Genomic DNA, 17,478 nt, shown 5'->3' with positions numbered 1-17,478 from the left:
AACCTCTGCCGGTACAACTTGAGGCCATTCCCTCTTGTCCTATCGCTAGTGACCTGTGAGAAGAGGCCAACCCCCAGCTCCCCACAGCTTCCTTTCAGGTCCTTGTAGAAAGTAATAAGGTCTCCCCTGAGCCTCCTCCTCTCCAGTTCAGCAAACTGAGACCACTAAAAAACAGCGTTCATTTCCTTGCTGCTGGAATAGGAATAATGCTGTGTGGAGAGGATACATCCACCAGCAGTTTTGTGGGACCTGAAAAAAAGCAGGCTGATCCACTCATGATTATTTTCATTTGGCTGACTCATTAGAGGACGATGGGCAGCATCATTTTTTAAAATATTCATAAAGGATAGTTCAAAGGCATTCATTATAATTTCATCAGTGTACAAAAAGCAGTTCTGAGTGGTTAAGTGCAGCCAATTTTAACTTGTATACACCAATGATTGCTGCTGTAGTAAAATAAGCATATCTGTGGCTTTCTAGGAACATTATTGGTCTTAATATCTCTGTAACCACGGGCACAGGACCTGCACCAGGGGAGCTTTGATCCCACCTGCCAGAGGACAGTTTTGGAGACAATACCTAACACAGGGCAAGAGCTAGATTTTTGGAAAATATGACATTAAGAAGGATGTTCATGTTTGGATGTACTGAAATCAAAATATGCTTTCTGCTGTATTTTAAGGGGAAAATAAGGTGAAGTTACATGTTACAGTTGAGCCAGCATAAAGGCCAAATCCTGTCAAAGAGGATGAGAGTCCATACTCCTGCCCATGGCCTCTTCTCCCCATTCCCTTCTGCTCTGGGCCCTGCCCAGGTCTCTGCTTCCTTGCTGTGGCTTTAGCACTCACACCCTGCCCTGGGCCTGTTCAGCTTATGAACCTGACAGAAAACTGCCCATTTTTTCTACCAGAATGGCTTTCTGCTGGTTTAGCATGTCTAGTGAGCTCAACTCAGAATCAAACAACCCCAGATTAGGGCAGCGGGAGGGACTGAGCTGTAAGATTGTCTCAGGATGTGTTGTGAAATCCTTACAGGAGCAAACAAAAGCTCTCCTTCCAGTTGTTTGTTTCAGTGTTTGAGTTAAACAGAAGTTTAGCAAACAAAGAGTTTGCATCTGCCTGCACAGAAATTCCCTCCCGCTTAGTCACGGCACTGATGCTGTGGGCCTGGCGGCGGGATGTCGTGTCAGGAGTCGGGAACCTTTGCACAGCGGACGTCAGCCGCTTCCTTCCCTGTGCCTCACTTTTTCCTACTGAGAGAGGGAGACAGTCATTACTCAGGAGAGTTACATGACCTGATTCACCAGGGCATGTAATGCCCTGTCACAAAAGGAAAAGGGAAGCTGAGAGAAGATGATTTGCTCTCTACGCCTCACTTGAGCAATTGTCACCTCTCACACACCTGGTGGAGAGTTCAGTTCCTGCATACCTGTCAAAATCCCCCTCTGAGGCTGGTCTCTGTCCCCCTGACCATCCACAGCCCAGGAGCTGGACGATGCTGCAGGTAATTAGAGCCCTGCCACACTAATTACCCCGTTACAGGTACAAGGCTCCATCTGAACAATAGGCTGCGTTATTTTCTCAGGCAGCCAAGACCCTCTGGGACTTCTGGCTCTGAGCCACTGCGAGGAAGGCACCAGTTCCCCAAAGCCCTCTCCTTCCTGGTGCTTCAGAGTGACCCGAGAGCTCCTTTTCCCCGGTACCATCTTCTCTATCCGAGTGTTGTAGCTCGATTTCTGCCTTCCTGCAGCTTCCGAGACTCCTCCCAGGAAGTCCCCGCTGCAGATGAAGCGTTTTGGTACATGGGGAGACCGGCATGTGTGTGCGGGCAGCCTGGGTGGTCGTGCCGGACTTTTGCAGCGTAATGCAGCGTGTCCCAGCTTGACGTAAGTCGGTTTTACCCCCACTGCCACCCCTGCTGAGGGGCTGCCCCGTGCCAACGCGTGTGCGCTCGTTGGCTGCTGCATTCGCCCGTGTTCCTGTGGTGCAGTGGGTGCAGGGGGACCCTCGTCCCCCAGAGGCCTTCGGGTGCACCCACGAGCAGCCAGGCTGGCCGCCTGGGCAGCACCGGGACGGAGGAGATCGCCGGTGAGTGACCGACCGATCCCTGCGGTGACCTTTCGGTTGCCTCCTCCAAAATCCTGAGTGCTCCGTCCCGCCTGCCCTGCTCCTTGCAGGGAGCGTAGGTACGGCACGGCCTGAAAACTCAGCCAGGGGAGAAGCTCCCTGGGCCTTTCCCAGGCTTTTTGACTCTCCGGTGGCTGACCCCACTGCAAAACATTGCCCAGGGCTGGGGAGGTGAGGCAGAGCCCCCTGCCCTAGCCCCAGTGCTTCTGCCGGGAGCAGCTCCCAGAGCCCAGCACTGCCTCTAGCTCCTTGCAGGAGCCCTGTGCACACCTCTCAAGCACGCTCCACAGTTCGGTGTAAGCCAGTGAAGCCCTTTTTATTGCCACAATTTCATTTTGTCACCTGCAGGCTTAGTCCCCGCAGTCTGGCACTCACTTGCTTTGCACCCCAAAGCAGTGCCCCCCATCCCAGCACCTGTCCCCTGCACAGGGAGGAGGCAGGTATTTCACAGTCCTGAGAAATATTATGCCCCATTTTCCATAAATCATGCTGTTTTTTCCTACCTGGGCAAAGAGATGTAAAACTGGCTGGCTGCTGCTTTTTGCTTTTTAGAAATAACACAAAATGCAAGCAGAGGGGACTCAGCCTGCACGTAAGGATAGGGAGGGCATCTAGCAGTACCGAGAACCTACCCTTGTGCTGGCCATCTTCAAACCTGTTTTAATTATTTATTTTTTTCAGTAAATTTAGCAGTAAATTAATCTGTAGCTGATGAAAATAAAGGTGCATGCATCCTCCAGACTCACCCCTTTTATCTAAAGTATCTAACAAAGCAATTTATTTTAGCTTAAATACCACGTGCTTTGGCAGTGCTGTAGAATAGTTGAGGGGACCCGAGGTGAAGGAACAGGCTGCATCAGGCACAGAAATTAATTTATTTGGGGCCTTAAAGGAAACCTAAACACCAAAATCCATAAGCACATTAACCCCCCAGGCCCCTTGTTTCCCTTGCCAGCCCCGAGAGGCAGGGTGCCCGAGTTGTGCAGCCAAGCTACAGCCACATCAGGTGAAGGTGAAGGAGAGGAAGGGCAGAGGCAAGAGACACCAGGGAAAAAGCAGGCGGGAAGGTGATGAGGGACACACGATTCCAGAGGATGCCCTCTCGCTGGTGTCTATACCACTGCCCCAGTGCAGAGGAAAGCAGTGGTAGCGTGGAACTGGGGGGAGAGGAGGCAGAAGCTGCAGGTGCTGCCCTTGTGATCCTGCTTTCATGTGTGTCATAGGCACAAAGTGCAGCCCCAGCCCTGTTTGACATTGCAGTGACAACACACAAAGTGTCTGGGCTGCCTTTTCCTATCCAGAGTGAAGTAACCACAGCTTTGGGTCTGGACCTGCGTTGTGTCCCCAGGTAAAAGAAACCTTTGCTTCATGCCTGCAGCCGCGGAGCGATTTTCTCATCCCTCTGCTTTGTGTCTGGGGAAATACAGGTCCGTGCCCACAAGAGTGAGACAGCAGGAGCCGTGGCATGCTCAGGAGAGCAGGACCGTCTCTGCGTCACTTCTTGCTGGAGAGGAATTGCGGCGCTGGATATAGCTCCTGCTCCAGCGAGGTATTGAATGCCCAGCACGACTGCTTCTGGCCCGCAGCCTGCTCCCTGGCTCAGGCCACAGCGGCGTGGAGCTGGGGAACGAGCCTTGGCAGTGGCAGCAGATAGGGCATGTCAGGAAAAGTCACCCTGATGCAATGTCTGCTGTAACCCAATTATTTCCAGGTAGCCTGGTTAAAGGGAACGTCTCACACAAGCAAGAGAATACTCTTTACACAGAGAAAAGCTCATTGTTTGTGGGATTGCCTCATCTGAAGGTGTCTTCGACTAAAGCTTCTTGGGTTGCAAAATACTTGGAGAATGAAATATCAGCATCCTCCTGGAGGTAGAAACTTGCAGAGCAAGGGAATGACGAGCAGTGAGGAGTCAGTGGTAGAGTGCAGAGCACGGCCGTGGCTGCTAAGTTGTCTGCCTGGCAAATTGCAGCTGGAGGAACGTCACTGGGTTTGGGGGCAGAACAGGCTGACATGGATTTGGGGGCTACGTGGCCCTGAGCCCGCATTGCTCTCCAGCCCAGTGGGCAGCCACCCATGGCAGCGTCACGCAGGCTGGGGATGGGACAGAGGGAAGTCAGGAGAAGAAAGTATGTCATTGCCGCTTCTGAGAGGGTTGGAGCAAGCAGGGCCTTTCCTCAAAATTGGGAACTTCAAGGCTTTCAGCACCTTGTTCCCACTGAGCCACCTCTCAGAGCTGTTACATTCTCTGAGCTGGGGCCAGCAGCAGCCCCACCACAAGGGGACAGCGCCGGAGCTGTTAATGTTTAACCTCCAGCTATCTTTAACATCCCAAGCCACAAATCCTACTCCCACCACAACCAGCTCAAGCCTCGGGTCTTGCTGACTGTAATGCCCATGGGCTTGTGCAGAAAAGGCAAAGAAGGGGGCTGGGGGAGATGCGTGGGGCTCCCCTACAGCCGGGGAGGCAGTGACTCCTACTCAGCCTTGGCCGCCTGCCCAGCACCGCGGGGGAGCGCAGAGTCCACCTGCTGCCCTCTGAAACTCGGGATTCCTTGTAATTTATTTGCAAAAATCCCTAGCGAGGGCTGAAGCTGCATAAAAAAATCCAGGGATACAAACTATTGTTGGGGCAGTACTCAAACGCTGGTACAGCCTTGCGGGAAGGGCGGCGGCAAGCAGGTAAGTGGGGAGTTACGAGTGGGGGGACACCGTAACCCCACCATCCCGGCACAACAGAGCGCAGACCCTGTCCTCACATATCCCAGTTCCACATCTCACCCCTCAGCTGCTCGCATGTGCCCTCCTCATCCCTGTTTGCGTTTTGCTTGCTGTGGGGACGATCATTTTCTTGGCTCATTGCTTCGCAGACGCCCTCCTCCATCCCCACGCAGGTTTTTCTTGGTGCACTGAGCATCCTTTGTGTCCTGTCTCCAGCCCCCTCGCTGTCTGGTTGCCTTTTCTCCTGCACTGCTAAGTTACTAAATTCTGCCTCTGTTGCTTTTCATCGTCCTCGCGATTAACTCCCCATCAAGCACATCAGACTTCCTCCTGCCGTGCTCATCCAACGGGAAGGACGATTTTGCTCTGCATGCTCCCTACTGTCCCTCTTCCAACCCCCTCAGCCACGATGCACGTGGGCATAGGCACCGATCAGGCAAGCGGTCCCTCGGTGTCTCCGTACGCCAGACTGCCTTGTGTGTGCTGTGCTCCCCTCCTGCCTGCACTCAGCTGCTGCCTGCTTTTGTTGTGAATTTTAGGTGCAGAATTTACCAGCATTTAGTTTAGGCTCTAGAGCAGCCGCGGGCTCCAGCAGGACAAAGGAGCAAACGCTATTCCTGCCGCTCTTCAGGGTGGTGTGGAATAAAAATGTTTGTTCTTTTAGAAAAAGGGGGGGGGGGGGGTTGTGGCCTGTAGGGAACAAAGAGCTCCTTCTGAAAAGAGGGGCTATGGGAAAGCAAAAGCCTGAGGTCTGGGGTTATTGGCCTGGCTCTTAGAGCCTGGCCGAGCTCATTTGACGCACGATTTATTCCAACTGCAAACAAGGTACAAGGTATTGCTAGTGCCCCAGTGAGGTACTCGCACCTCATTCGTTCAGCTGTTTTCTTTCTGAAACTCAGAAATGAAACATCTTCCTCTGCCACCCCTCATCTCTCTGATCTCTCCAAAAAAGTGTGTGAATCTTCTTCCAGAAGCTGCTGTGTCAGCATTGAAGCACTGAGGTTGGCCAGCAGAGGCGGCGAAGCCACGCAGGAGCACACACCTTCTGCTGGGGGCACCCCTCCTGCAGAGGGCACGTCCCCCCCTGCCACGAGTGGAAGCTCCAAGCTCTCCTTCTCTTCGCAGGCAAAAATGTCAAGGCCAGTGCAAGCTCGGAGGCTGGAGGGGGTCGATAAGAATATCTGGTGAGTTAAGCTGCTACTGGGCAGCTCCTGGTTTACCCCGGTGGTAGATGTGGTTTTAGGCAGCCCAACATCAGACAGAAACTGCTGCGGTTGCACGGCACGGAGCAGCACCTCGCTTGGCTACTTTGCATTTGTTCAGGAAACGCATTGGGGTAATTTTGTCCCCGGAGGCTTTACACCAGCTCAGCTGCGTACCTGCTGCTCGTGCTTTGCAGCATCAGCTCCTTGCTGTCCCAAGGGAAGGCGGTCGGCAGCAGCACCCAAACCTGAGCCGAGCGGTCACAGCACACTGGCTCCAGCTCAGCATCAGCTTCAAGCCCAGCCTAGGGCACTGGCAGCAGGGAGGCAGGCAAAGAGGTGCTGCTAGCTCTGCCCCCAGCCTGCCAGGAGCTGCGGCATTGGGAACACTGCGTGCTTGAACACGGGTTAAATGAGCTGTGCCCTGCTGTGCCTAGCTTTGAGCTACAAAGTGCCAATAAGCCAGCCCGTGGGTGAGACGAGCGCTGAGTTCAGCCTGTCTTATCCCCTGCAGAGGCCTTCACGGTGCCTGGTCACTAATTTTTCTAGAACTGGCCTCAGCTTGAAAGCCTCCGAGACCTCTCCTGCTCAGTCTGGTCTGATCAGAAGTGGTGCGTGGCTTCAGCCGTGACCGCGCACCCAGGCAGCGCAACTGCTGTGTCCTTCAAAAAAAGCTAAAACCCTTCCCAGTGCAATAGCGCCTGGCTCGGTTTTAATTGAAACTGGTCTGAAACGCCCTGTGCATGGTGCAAGCAGTGAGGATGGGGCAGAAACCAGCCCTGCTGTGGGAGCTGCTCCCCCAGCCGGTCCTGTCCACCCACCTCGCTCCCTGCCAAAGTGACGCCACCAAGCAGAGCTGGTGCCAGCAGGCTGCCCAGACCCTCTGTCATGCTCGTCCTTCTCTCCCTTCCCTCTCTCCAGGGTGGAATTTGTAAAACTGGCTGCCACCTACTCCACGGTGAACCTGGGCCAGGGCTTCCCCGACTTCCCCCCACCGGACTTTTTGAAGGAAGCGTTCACCAGAGCCCTCAGCGGGGAGAAGCACATGCTGCACCAGTACACCCGTGCCTTTGTGCGTGGACAGCCCCCCTGCTAGGCGGTACCCCTGAGCCCTGCCCCAGATGGGCCAGGGCTTGAACAAGCTCAGGCAACCCAAGCAATGCACACCTCGGCTGGGCGCACGGGCCGGGACGCCCCAGCTGCTGCGGTGGGTGGGCAGAGCCATCCAGATTTGCTGGGGATGATGGAGACATCTCCTTGCAACAGCTTCCGTCTTTGCCCCCGTCTTCTTTCCAGGAGGGTCAGATCCTGCTTTGCCATTGCAGAAGTGCCCATCCGGCAGTGCTGGCTGGGCAGGGAGAAGTTGCACTTGTTTAAACAGGATTTTTGTCACCTGCAGTTGCAGTGACAGAGCTGGCAATAGCTGGGGTGCCCTGCAAAGAAAAAGAAAACAAACAAAAAACAACAACAACAACAACCAAAGGGAATTATTTCCAGGCAGGATCATGCCCCTGTTCTGCTGCAGGGACACATTGGACACAAGTGCAGGGGTCCGGTGGATGTGGGGTTTGTTGCCAAAATCCCACAGCACGAGGCACCCACATATGTGAGGCGGAGCCATCATGGCAGGGAAACCCAACACAGGGCACTTGGCTGCCCAGAGCCATCCAAAGGGCTCATCCCTGGTTCAGGAGGCTTCCACCACCCAGCTCTCACCCACTCCTCTCACCCCACAGGGCCACCCGCCTCTGGTGAAGATCCTAGCCCAGCTTTTTGGGAAGCTGCTCGGACGAGAGCTGGATCCTATGACCAACGTGATGGTGACTGTAGGGGCGTACCAGGCCCTCTTCTGCTGCTTCCAGGCTTTCGTTGATGAAGGCGATGAGGTAACCCAGGACCCTCCCATTGCTCTGTGCGGCCCTCAGGTAGCTCTGAGCAGGGCCGGGAGGCTGCTGCCATGCCCCTCTCTTCCAGGTGATAATCATTGAGCCCTTCTTCGACTGCTATGAGCCGATGGTGAAAATGGCTGGTGGGACACCCGTGTTCATCCCGCTGAGACCGGTGAGTGGGTCAGAGCAGAGCCATTGAGAAGAGAAGAGGATTTGTAGCACGGTGACCCCTAAGCAAAGCGTAGAGGCAGCAAAGCAAGCTGAGGTTCCCCTCTGTTCTCTCTAGAAAGCTCCAAAAGATGGAAAATTGATGTCTAGTGCAGACTGGCAGCTGGACCCCGCTGAACTGGCTTCTAAATTCAGTGAACGGACAAAAGCCATCGTCCTGAACTCTCCCAACAACCCTCTGGGCAAGGTAACGCCTCTGGTCTTGCTGTGGACAGCCCCGAGAGCAGCTGGGGTGCTACAGCTCGCCCAGCCATGGCTGCGCTGTGGCACCAACTCCACCTTCCTGGCACGCAGGGGGAATGGGAGTTGTGGGAGCACCACTGCTGTGCTCTGCTGGCATTTTGAAGCCTGATCTTGTGTGCCAGCAGTGCTTTTGTCCTGTCCTGGCTCAGGAGATGGTGCAGCCAAGGGTGCATGGCAGGGCTCAGAGATGCTCCTGCTGTGTCTTAGCTCTGCTCCCTGCCTGCTGCAGGTGTTCAGCCGAGAGGAGCTGGAGCTCATTGCAGACCTGTGCGTGAAGCACGACGCCCTGTGCATCAGCGATGAAGTGTACGAGTGGCTGGTCTACGACGGGAAGGAGCACGTCCGCATCGGTATGGAGGAGGGCTTGGCTGAGCCTGGGCATCTTCTGGGGAAGGAACTGGGGATTTAACAGGGAACCCCTGGCACGCATGTCTTGCTGCACTTCAAACTCAGCCTCCGCACCATGTCTTAAACTGAAGCCCTGACTTCCAGAACCAGCTGGAGGAAACAGAGCTGGTTTCACAGCATGAGATCTGGAGCAAAGAACCCTTTGGCTCCAGTGAAACTGGATTTTTGCCCTTTCTGTACAAAACTACCATTTTCTCGGTGTCTCTAGTTTTGGGACATCCATTTCAACATGACTTCAGAAGCCTGTTCTTCCTGTTGCAGTAACATGCAGTCACCCCATTGCAGGGAGCATGCTGAGCTCTGCCATCAGTGTTTCTCTCTCGTTTCATTGCCAGCCAGCTTGCGAGGGATGTGGGACCGCACGGTGAGCATCGGGAGCGCTGGGAAAACCTTCAGTGTCACTGGATGGAAGGTGAGTGCCCCCACACAACACCTCTTTGTCTCCCCATCCCCATCTCTTTGCAATAAAGCAGAACACGAGGAGGTACCAAAGACTTAGCACCTTCCTCCTCTCCCGGCCACAGGTGGGCTGGACCGTGGGACCCAACCGGCTGCTGCAGCACCTGCGCACCATGCACCAGAACTCGGTGTACCACTGCGCCACGGCCGCACAGGTAAAGCAGCTCCCTGCCACCAGCCCTGCAATTCCCAAAGCAGCCTTGGCCGTCTTCCCACCAGCCTTTGGATCCTCTCCCCTCACAGGAAGTCGTGGCTCAGGGTTTCCAGAGGGAGTTTGAGCGCTACGGGAAGCCAGACAGCTACTTTGTCCAGCTGCCCAAGGAGATGCAGCAGAAGCGAGACCAGCTGGTCCAGAGCCTGGTCGCGGTGGGGATGAAACCCATCATCCCCGAGGGCACCTACTTCTTGGTGGCAGACATCTCCGAGTTCAGTGAGTTGTGCAGCTGCGGTGCTGCTCGGGCAGGGCTGAGTTCGGGGATCAGCTTGGCCCGGTCCCACCAGTGGGGACAGGAACCTGCACAAACAACATCCAGCGAGGGGAGGGACCGTGCCGCGCTTCCCGTCTGAGCTCCCAGAGGCCACGGGTTTGGTGCTTGGCTGAGGCACCCACCCGGCCACAGCCTCTGCACTGCTCCTCCCGCAGAATCCGATGTCCCTGACGTCCCCAACTCTGACGAGCCCTACGACTCCAGATTTGCAAAGTGGATGGTGAAGAACAAGGTAAATGCATCTGCCCTTTTCCACCGCATTTACCATGGTGTGTTTGTGCCCTCCCTGCTGGCTGTGCTCATCAGAGCCAGCAGTGGTGGCAACACCACCAGTGGGCAACGTCCCCATCCAGACCCGGTTTTAGTGTGGAAGAAGCCAGGGCATTGCTTAAGTCCATGGTAGCACCAGCCAGGGCTGGGGCTCTCCTGAGGACGTGCATGGGTCCAGCAGCCCAGGGCCAGGGACACATTTGAGGCGTCTGTCAGCAGCTGGCCTCAAGCCCCGTGGTGAGCTCAAGCAGGGCACGCAGAGCACCAAAGGCACTTGTGAGCCCATCCGTGAGACTTGCGAACACTAGGTGACAGCTTCGCCCACGCTGGGAAACGTCCCCAAGGCGCTAACCTCAGCTCCATGCCTTTCCCTCCCCAGGGACTCGCGGCCATCCCGCTCTCCGCTTTCTACTGCGGGCCCCACAAGAACAACTACAACTCCTTCATCCGGTTCTGCTTCGCAAAGGTGAGCCCTGTGGCGAGGTGAGGTCGGGGGTAATAACTGGGGCTGCGTGGTGAGACAAATGCCAAGAAACACGCAGCGCCTTGGGCACTAGAGCCCGAGCACGGCACCGCGGCCGGGTCCAGCTGGCCCGAGCCCCTCCTGCAGACACACGAGCGGAGCTGGGGCCGGAGGTGCTGGTGCTGCCCTGTCGGGGTCCCACCTTTCTTGGTCAGAGCTGGGGGTCCCCTGAGTGCACATTCAGCTGCCCAGGGCACGCTGCCTGTCCCAGATTGGGCTGTGCCCGTGTCACACCGAACACAGAACGAGAATGGGATTTTATTGTGAAAACAACTCGGTGAGGGGAAGGGGGACGTGGCTGGAGCCACGAACCAAACCTTGGGTGTTTGTTTAGGAGGAAGCCACACTGAAGGCAGCAGATGACATATTGCAAAAATGGAAACTGGAGAAAACTACTCCCTGAAGGCACTGGGGAGGGAACCAGGTTCTCCTTTGTCGTCACCTGCCACGATCGCTCTTCTTCTTCCTTTGCTTGGCTACAAACTATGCTACGTCCTTATTTTTGTGCCTTCAACCACATTTTTTGTCAAACGGGTAAGAGGTTTGCCAGGCCCACGGTTTAAGGGGCTTTGCTGTCACTGTGAAATGAATGCACCGTTTCTTGCAAGAAGCGAGCCTTCTGGTGTGGCTCAGCGTTCAGTATTACTTCTTCTCATCTTTAAAGACTTCACTAATCAGTTCTGGGATGCGTCCAGCAAGACACGAGGTAAGGATGGCTCCACCACCACATTCTGAGAAGGTGTTTCAGGACCTACCTTCAGGGCCATGCTGGGGTTGGTGTGGTTTGTCCTGCTCCACATCCCCGCTCGTGTACCGCAGGGCTCAGGACAGCGTTTCCACCAGCACCCACGTTCCCCACGTGAATGTGGCATCGCTGCCCATCAGCAGGTTGATTCCTCTGACCCTGAAAATTACACGCAGGAAGGTGTTGTTTCCCATAATTAGCAATAATCCCTTTGGCTTTTCTGCACATCTCTGCGGAAGGTGACCACAGGTTCAGGAACCATCTGCCCTTGACTATTGCTAAGCCTTCCCCGTGCAGCCCCACGCTGCCCTTAGGACTTTGTCAGGGCTTGGTGGCACCCCCAGGCTGCAAAACCAAACCCCAGCCTTTGACAAGAGCACGTGGCGGCCAGGGAGGTAGGGCACGGCTGCTGCCGGGCTGGTGGGGCAACACGAGCAGCATTTGTGCAGGTAATTCTTGCGTCATTCTTGATTTCAGGCTGGATAAGGATGTAAAATAGTCATAAATCGTGCAGGAATTATGCGCAACAGAATGCGGGATAAATATTTGTAGTGGTTAAATTATTAAAGCTGAATTACTGCAATTACTGAAGAGTAAATGTCTCTAATGATTATGGGGCTGACGCAGATCTCCTGGGGAGCTGCTGTCCACCCCCTGTGCGGTCTGCTTTGCGTCACGTCCCATGGCGGCAGCCCTTCGTCCTGCCAGGATGGTGGCTGCAGCCCTGGGGGTGTCCTGCGTTGGGCTGGGAGCGGGGAGCTCCCAGCACCAATTCCTGCTGGGAGCAGCACCAACCTGTGGGAAGCAGGCAGACGCTGACCTCCAGCCCACACGAGGTGCCCCATCTCACCTGCCGGCCGCAGCCCGAGGTGAGGGTGCTGCTCTCGCACCCACACACGGGCAGGTGCTGGGGGACCCACGGCCTTCAAAAGCAGACAAAGAGCTGAGAAATTTGTTTATTAGCACAACTCACAACATCCCCAGCTGCGCGGGCTCTTACTCTAGGCTGTGACACACCCCACAAGAGGCAGGGATCACCCCCACATCCCCCCCAGGCACGCACAGCTCCTGCAAACGCCCCCAGGCGCAGAGATCCGGATCTAACCCCCGCCTCCCTGGAGAAGCTGCCGCACGCCTTTTGTCACCCATCCACCCCCAGGACAGAGCAACGCCTGCTTAGCTTAGCAGGCCGCGCAGGCGATTTAAACCCCCCTCCTAGCCCCGCCCCTTTGCCCGGCCATTGGCTCGCGTGACACCACGCCCCGCCCACTTGGGGCGGGCACCGGCCAATCACGGCGAGGCCCGGCAGCGCGCACAAGATGGCGGACGGCGGCGCGGCCAAGCGGCCCCGAGAGGTGCGGGGGGGGGGGGCGGCAGGGGCGGGCGGCCCTGAGGGGAGTCCCGGGGGGGGGGAGCCATGAGGGGAGCCCGGCGGCCCCCTGACGGCCCCCATCTCCGCAGGCTGAGGAGAGGAGGGTGGACTGGCGGCGCTGGAAGCAGGAGAGTAAGGCCGGGGCCGGGCAGGGGCAGGGGGCGGGCTGCAGCCGCCCTGGGGGCCCGGCTCTCGGCGCCTTGTGCTGACGGCTTGGTGGCGTCCGGGGTTTTGTGCGCCCCAGGGAAGGCGGAGAAGAAGAAATGGAAGGAGCTGAAGCTGCTGAAGAAGCTGGAGAAGCAGCGCATGAGGGAGCTGGCGGAAAAGGAGGCGGAGCAAGCGCGGGAGGAGGAGCAGAAGGAGGACAGAGGTGGTGTGCTGGGAGCCCGGGGAGGGGCTGGGAGAAGACAGAGAACCCGGGGATCCGTCAGGAAGGGGACGGTCATCTTCGTAGGTCTGCTAGTAGTCGGCCCACGTGCACTGACAGGCACAAACACAACGCAACAGGCACCGCACGACAGGCCTTTATTAACAGAAAACCCCTCGTTAAAATCTGAGAAGCAGAGGTTGCGTTTTTCTCCCGCCTCTCCTGCAGCTGAAGTTTCTGTACTTCACCAACTGGTGGGAGAAAAGCGCCCCGTGCGCAGCCGTCAGGCCTGACGGCGCTCTGTTCCCCAGGGCGGCACTACACGCTGAGCGTCGCCCTGCCGGGCTCCATCCTCAACAACGCCCAGTCGCTGGAGCTGCGGACCTACCTCGCTGGACAGATTGCCCGAGCCTGTGCCATCTTCTGCGTGGATGAGATCGTGGTGTTTGACGAGTATGGAGAAGACGCAAAGTAAGGATGAGCTATTTTGTGCTGCAGGAAACGTTTCTTTTGTGCTTTCTGTTCCTTCAATCTTTTCTTTAGCTGAGACCAGGAAAGAACTGTTTGTACTGCAAGCGTTTGAATCTCTCATAAACACTAGCAGTACAGGGAGCCCTGTACTGGGCACAGGTGTTCACTTAACTGCCTTGGAAACTAGGATCATTTATGCCAGCATGGGCGGAACAAAGCAGCAGGAGAAGGTTTCCTAGTTCTTTTAGGGTTGATGGAGGAGGCTGCTTCTATTCAGATTAAGGAGAAATGGTCAGATCTCCAGAGGACCAAGACCTTGTTGCTTTGCAGTCCCATATGGTGTTTACAGACTGCTCTCTTTCTCTTTCAGGAGTGTGGAGGGGGAATTTGAAGGAATTGGAAAGAAAGGCAAGGCTTGCGTGCAGTTGGCTCGGATCCTGCAGTACCTGGAGTGCCCTCAGTAAGTCCACTACAGCCAGACTGTGTCAGATGAGTATTAGAACTGGCTACCAGCTGATGATTTGCATGGGTACCTCATAGCGTGGGCTCCAGAAGCAATATAAACTGTTTATATTGCATGATCATGCATGAACACTGGATCTGATCATTTCACGTCTGATTCAGGAGTTTAAGTGACAGAACAGCAGGGACTTGCCAGAGTTAATCGTGCTCTGTACTCAGCTCCTTTTGAGTCAGTACAAAGCTAGAGCTGAGGCCCAGATTTCTTAGAAACAATTGTTTTCATATTTAAACCTTCTCTGATAATAGGTACTTGAGGAAATCCTTTTTTCCAAAACACGGAGATCTGCAGTTTGCAGGTAATGATTCAGTTGTCTCTGTCCCGTGCTCTTGGCTCCCCCTTCCTCAGCTCTGGCTCTCATTTTGCACGGGATGCACAGAGCTTAAAAACTTTTCCCCACCTTAGAGTGGGGATGAGGTGCTGTGCTCCACTGGACCACAGAGGGAGGGGGCAGCAGAGCAGCCGTACTTACACACGTTCCTGCAGTTTGTGTCCTATCCTTACCTGTTGCCATCCTGTGCCCTGTTCCAGGGCTCCTCAACCCCCTGGACAGCCCTCACCACATGCGGATGGATGAGGACTCGGAGTACCGAGAAGGCGTGGTGTTGGACCGGCCAAGTAAACCAGGCAGAGGCTCTTTTGTCAACTGTGGGATGAGGAAGGTACGTCTGTGGGTAAAACGACTCATCCTGTCGCTGGCAGATCTGAAGCAGGCGTGGTGGGTACAAGCACTGCTCGGTTTCTGAACATCCTGCTTCACAGCAGGCTGGAATGGGGGTTAGTGCTGGTGCTATCCTGTCCCTTCTGGCCAGTTTATGTTTGTAACTTCCCGAGTTCTGGCCTGCCCTACCAGCACGTCATTGCTTTGCTGCTGAGTTGGAACCTCCGAGCAGCACAGTAAGTCTCAGGCTGGTGACCCAACCACCCTGAGCCTGCTCTGCACGGCATGCAACGTGCTGCCCCTGATTGCAGAGCTCCTCATTCCAGCTCCAGGTCAGAATATGCCCCCCTTCTTCAGAGGATTCCCTCCCTCCCCACCTTCCCCAGTACCTCCAGACTGTCTTGACACTGCTGGTGACTGTCCCTGCAGGAGGTACAGATTGACAGACAGCTGCAGCCCGGGCTGCGAGTGACGGTGCGCCTGCAGGAACCACAGAATCCAGGTAATCTGCTGCTGCGCTAGCATCTGCAGACTTTACTCCTGCCAGAGTTAGTCCTTCTGTATGACAGCCTTCAGATCACCAACATTTGAAGATACCCAGTAGCTCCTCATTCTCTTCACTACACACACACAGTGTAGTAACACCCTTACATAGCTCCCTAGTGTATTGGAAGGACCTGTCCGCTCTTTGACCAGCAGTAAGTAGCCCAAGCACGCTCACACTTTCCAGAATGCACTCAGAAGGGAGGCTCTTGGTTGTGCAGTGAGTCAGCGCCTTGCCACAGGAGAAACCTCAGTATGTGGCTGGTCAAGTTCAGCTCTCAACAGGACGTCACGGGGGTTGTTAATCTCTTTGCTTCCCTTTCAGAAGCAAAAGTGCGGAAGGGCATCGTGGTGTCCTCACACCACCCTCGGACGGTGTCAGGCTTGTACTGGGGTTACAGCGTCCGCCTTGCCTCCTGCCTCAGTAAGTATTTGGGGGCGTTCTTTGCTTTCTGCTGTGCAGAAGGAGCTTAATCCTGCCTGGGCTTCCACACCAACTTCAGGCTGCACATCTGTAACATGTTAATGTGTGTTCCTTAAAATTCTAGTTTTGTCTCAAAGGCAGCGTACACCCTATGCAGCTAGCAGTCACAAAACAATCAAATTTGAGGGATAAAGCTACAAGTGTGAACTGCCCCACTCACCCACCAGTACTTGGCCCTCTACTTTCACACTCACCATTTTTCCAAACGCGTGCATCGTAGCAGCTGACGAGAGCTGGTACTTTCCATCTCCATTTGTGGTAACTACCTCCCACTCATTCACATCTAAGCCTGCAGTGACTTTTGAGCACACGAGCCCTGCAAAATCCTTTTCCACTGTCATCTGAGAGATTGTATCTCCTAGGAAAATCATATTTTGATTTTCCATGGCTCCTGGTACCTGTTTGAGGTGATGCAGCTGAGTGCCAGGAGATTCCTGCAGCAAGGGAATTAGGCAGGAAGAGGGATCAGTCTTCTGATGTGTTAGCGATGCTGGAAATCACTTCTTTCTGCTGCCACCAGTCACCTGTGGAGTGTCTGACCCTGCCCAGAAGGCAGCAGGGGTGAGGAGCACCACGCTGATAACCACATCCTGTGTTTGTTTCCCAGGTGCTGTCTTCTCGGAGTGTCCATTCAAGGAAGGCTACGATCTCTCTGTTGGGACCTCAGAGCGGGGCAGTTCTGTGGACCAGGTCACTCTCCCCTCCTTTAGGTTTGTGTTGCACATCCTCAGCCCACTCAGACCTCCCCTGCACTCGGAACACCTGCCTCGGTACGATGGTTTTAGCTGTTCTCCCTTCTAACCCTGTCCCTGTGCTGTCCCCTAGGCACGCCCTTGTCGTGTTTGGAGGTCTTCAGGGCTTAGAAGCTGGGGTTGATGCAGATGCAAACCTGGAGGTCACTGACCCCAGCCTTCTGTTTGACTTCTACCTGAACACTTGTCCCAGCCAAGGCAGCCGAACCATCCGAACAGAGGTAGGACAGGTGGCTAACGGTGCAGCGGGTGCGGTGCCTGCGCACACAGAGCAGCGCTGCCTTCCTGCCTCTGGCAGTGACGCGTACAGCCAGGCAGCGTCATTCCCCCAGTGATGCCTCAAACAGCCCCTGGCTTGCCCAGGGGTCCCTTGCCAGGGACAGCAGTTCTGACTGCACGGGTCTGTTCCAGGAAGCGCTGCTGATCTCTCTGTCTGCACTGAGACCTCGCATCGAGGAGGCTGTGAAGACACCCACTGACAGCTGAGGGAAGGAAAACCACCGACCTTGTCCACTTTGGACTGCCTCAAGGAAGAGCCCTTTGCTATTCAAACGCAGGGAAGCCCTGCCAAGCTCCTGGAGCGATAAGCCTGGGGGAAGCTGAAGACACCTGACCAAAGCTGGCAGCACTGCTCAACCGAGTGTCCGGCTTCTGCTGGGACCAGCAAGTCTGGGCCCTTCCACCTGCAGCATCCAGCCAAGAGCAGGTCGCTGCCTCGCAGCAGCTTGGGACAAGCCTGGCAGCAAACTGAGTCTCGGCAATTCAGATGTCTCAGGTGGGGAATAAAACAGTACCAAACCTCAGCTGCCTTGAAGTCTGTGTGTGAATGTTTGTGACAAAGATGGGCACTCAGTGCCCTTGCAGCCCTGTGGCCTTCAGCCTTGAAGGAAGGAATTTAATCCTTATGCCAAGCAGCTGTTCCCATCACACAGCTAGCCTGACTCCCCAGCCCCCCTCTAACTCAAAGGCTTCCTCCTTCCCCATGGCAGGAAGGGCTGGAGCTTCA

At 55.4% G+C, this 17,478-nt stretch overlaps 2 protein-coding genes across 5 annotated transcripts; both read left to right on the top strand.

Annotated features, from left to right (window-relative positions):
• Positions 1-1,484: 1,484 nt before the first annotated feature.
• KYAT1 (kynurenine aminotransferase 1) lies at positions 1,485-11,888 on the top strand. Of its 4 annotated transcripts, XM_083807930.1 has the most exons (15): positions 1,485-1,503; positions 1,750-1,885; positions 3,554-3,675; positions 5,973-6,031; positions 6,971-7,121; positions 7,786-7,935; positions 8,024-8,110; positions 8,225-8,353; positions 8,639-8,759; positions 9,153-9,229; positions 9,342-9,431; positions 9,520-9,706; positions 9,920-9,996; positions 10,414-10,500; positions 10,892-11,888. In XM_083807930.1, exons 3-15 carry the CDS (start codon positions 3,592-3,594, stop codon positions 10,958-10,960), a joined length of 1,368 nt encoding a protein of 455 aa, XP_083664056.1. In that variant the 5' UTR covers positions 1,485-1,503; positions 1,750-1,885; positions 3,554-3,591; the 3' UTR covers positions 10,961-11,888. The 4 variants fall into 4 exon arrangements, with proteins under 4 accessions (XP_083664056.1, XP_083664057.1, XP_083664059.1 ...); XM_083807931.1 differs by lacking the exons at positions 1,485-1,503; positions 1,750-1,885 and adding an exon at positions 3,038-3,474; XM_083807933.1 differs by lacking the exons at positions 1,485-1,503; positions 1,750-1,885; positions 3,554-3,675 and adding exons at positions 3,796-4,808; positions 5,819-5,848.
• A 658-nt stretch (positions 11,889-12,546) lies between these two features.
• On the top strand, positions 12,547-17,275 carry LOC310885081 (putative methyltransferase C9orf114). Its single transcript, XM_083807939.1, has 12 exons — positions 12,547-12,657; positions 12,764-12,806; positions 12,919-13,044; positions 13,353-13,512; positions 13,883-13,972; positions 14,281-14,330; positions 14,564-14,694; positions 15,123-15,195; positions 15,562-15,660; positions 16,328-16,430; positions 16,546-16,693; positions 16,884-17,275. The coding sequence occupies exons 1-12, from the start codon at positions 12,622-12,624 to the stop codon at positions 16,956-16,958; spliced, it is 1,134 nt and encodes a 377-aa protein (XP_083664065.1). The 5' UTR covers positions 12,547-12,621; the 3' UTR covers positions 16,959-17,275.
• Positions 17,276-17,478: the final 203 nt, after the last annotated feature.

This window comes from Anser anser (assembly GCF_964211835.1).
Source record: "Anser anser genome assembly, chromosome: 21".
Taxonomy (NCBI): Eukaryota; Metazoa; Chordata; class Aves; order Anseriformes; family Anatidae; genus Anser; species Anser anser.
This window is presented reverse-complemented; position numbering and strand designations above follow the sequence as displayed.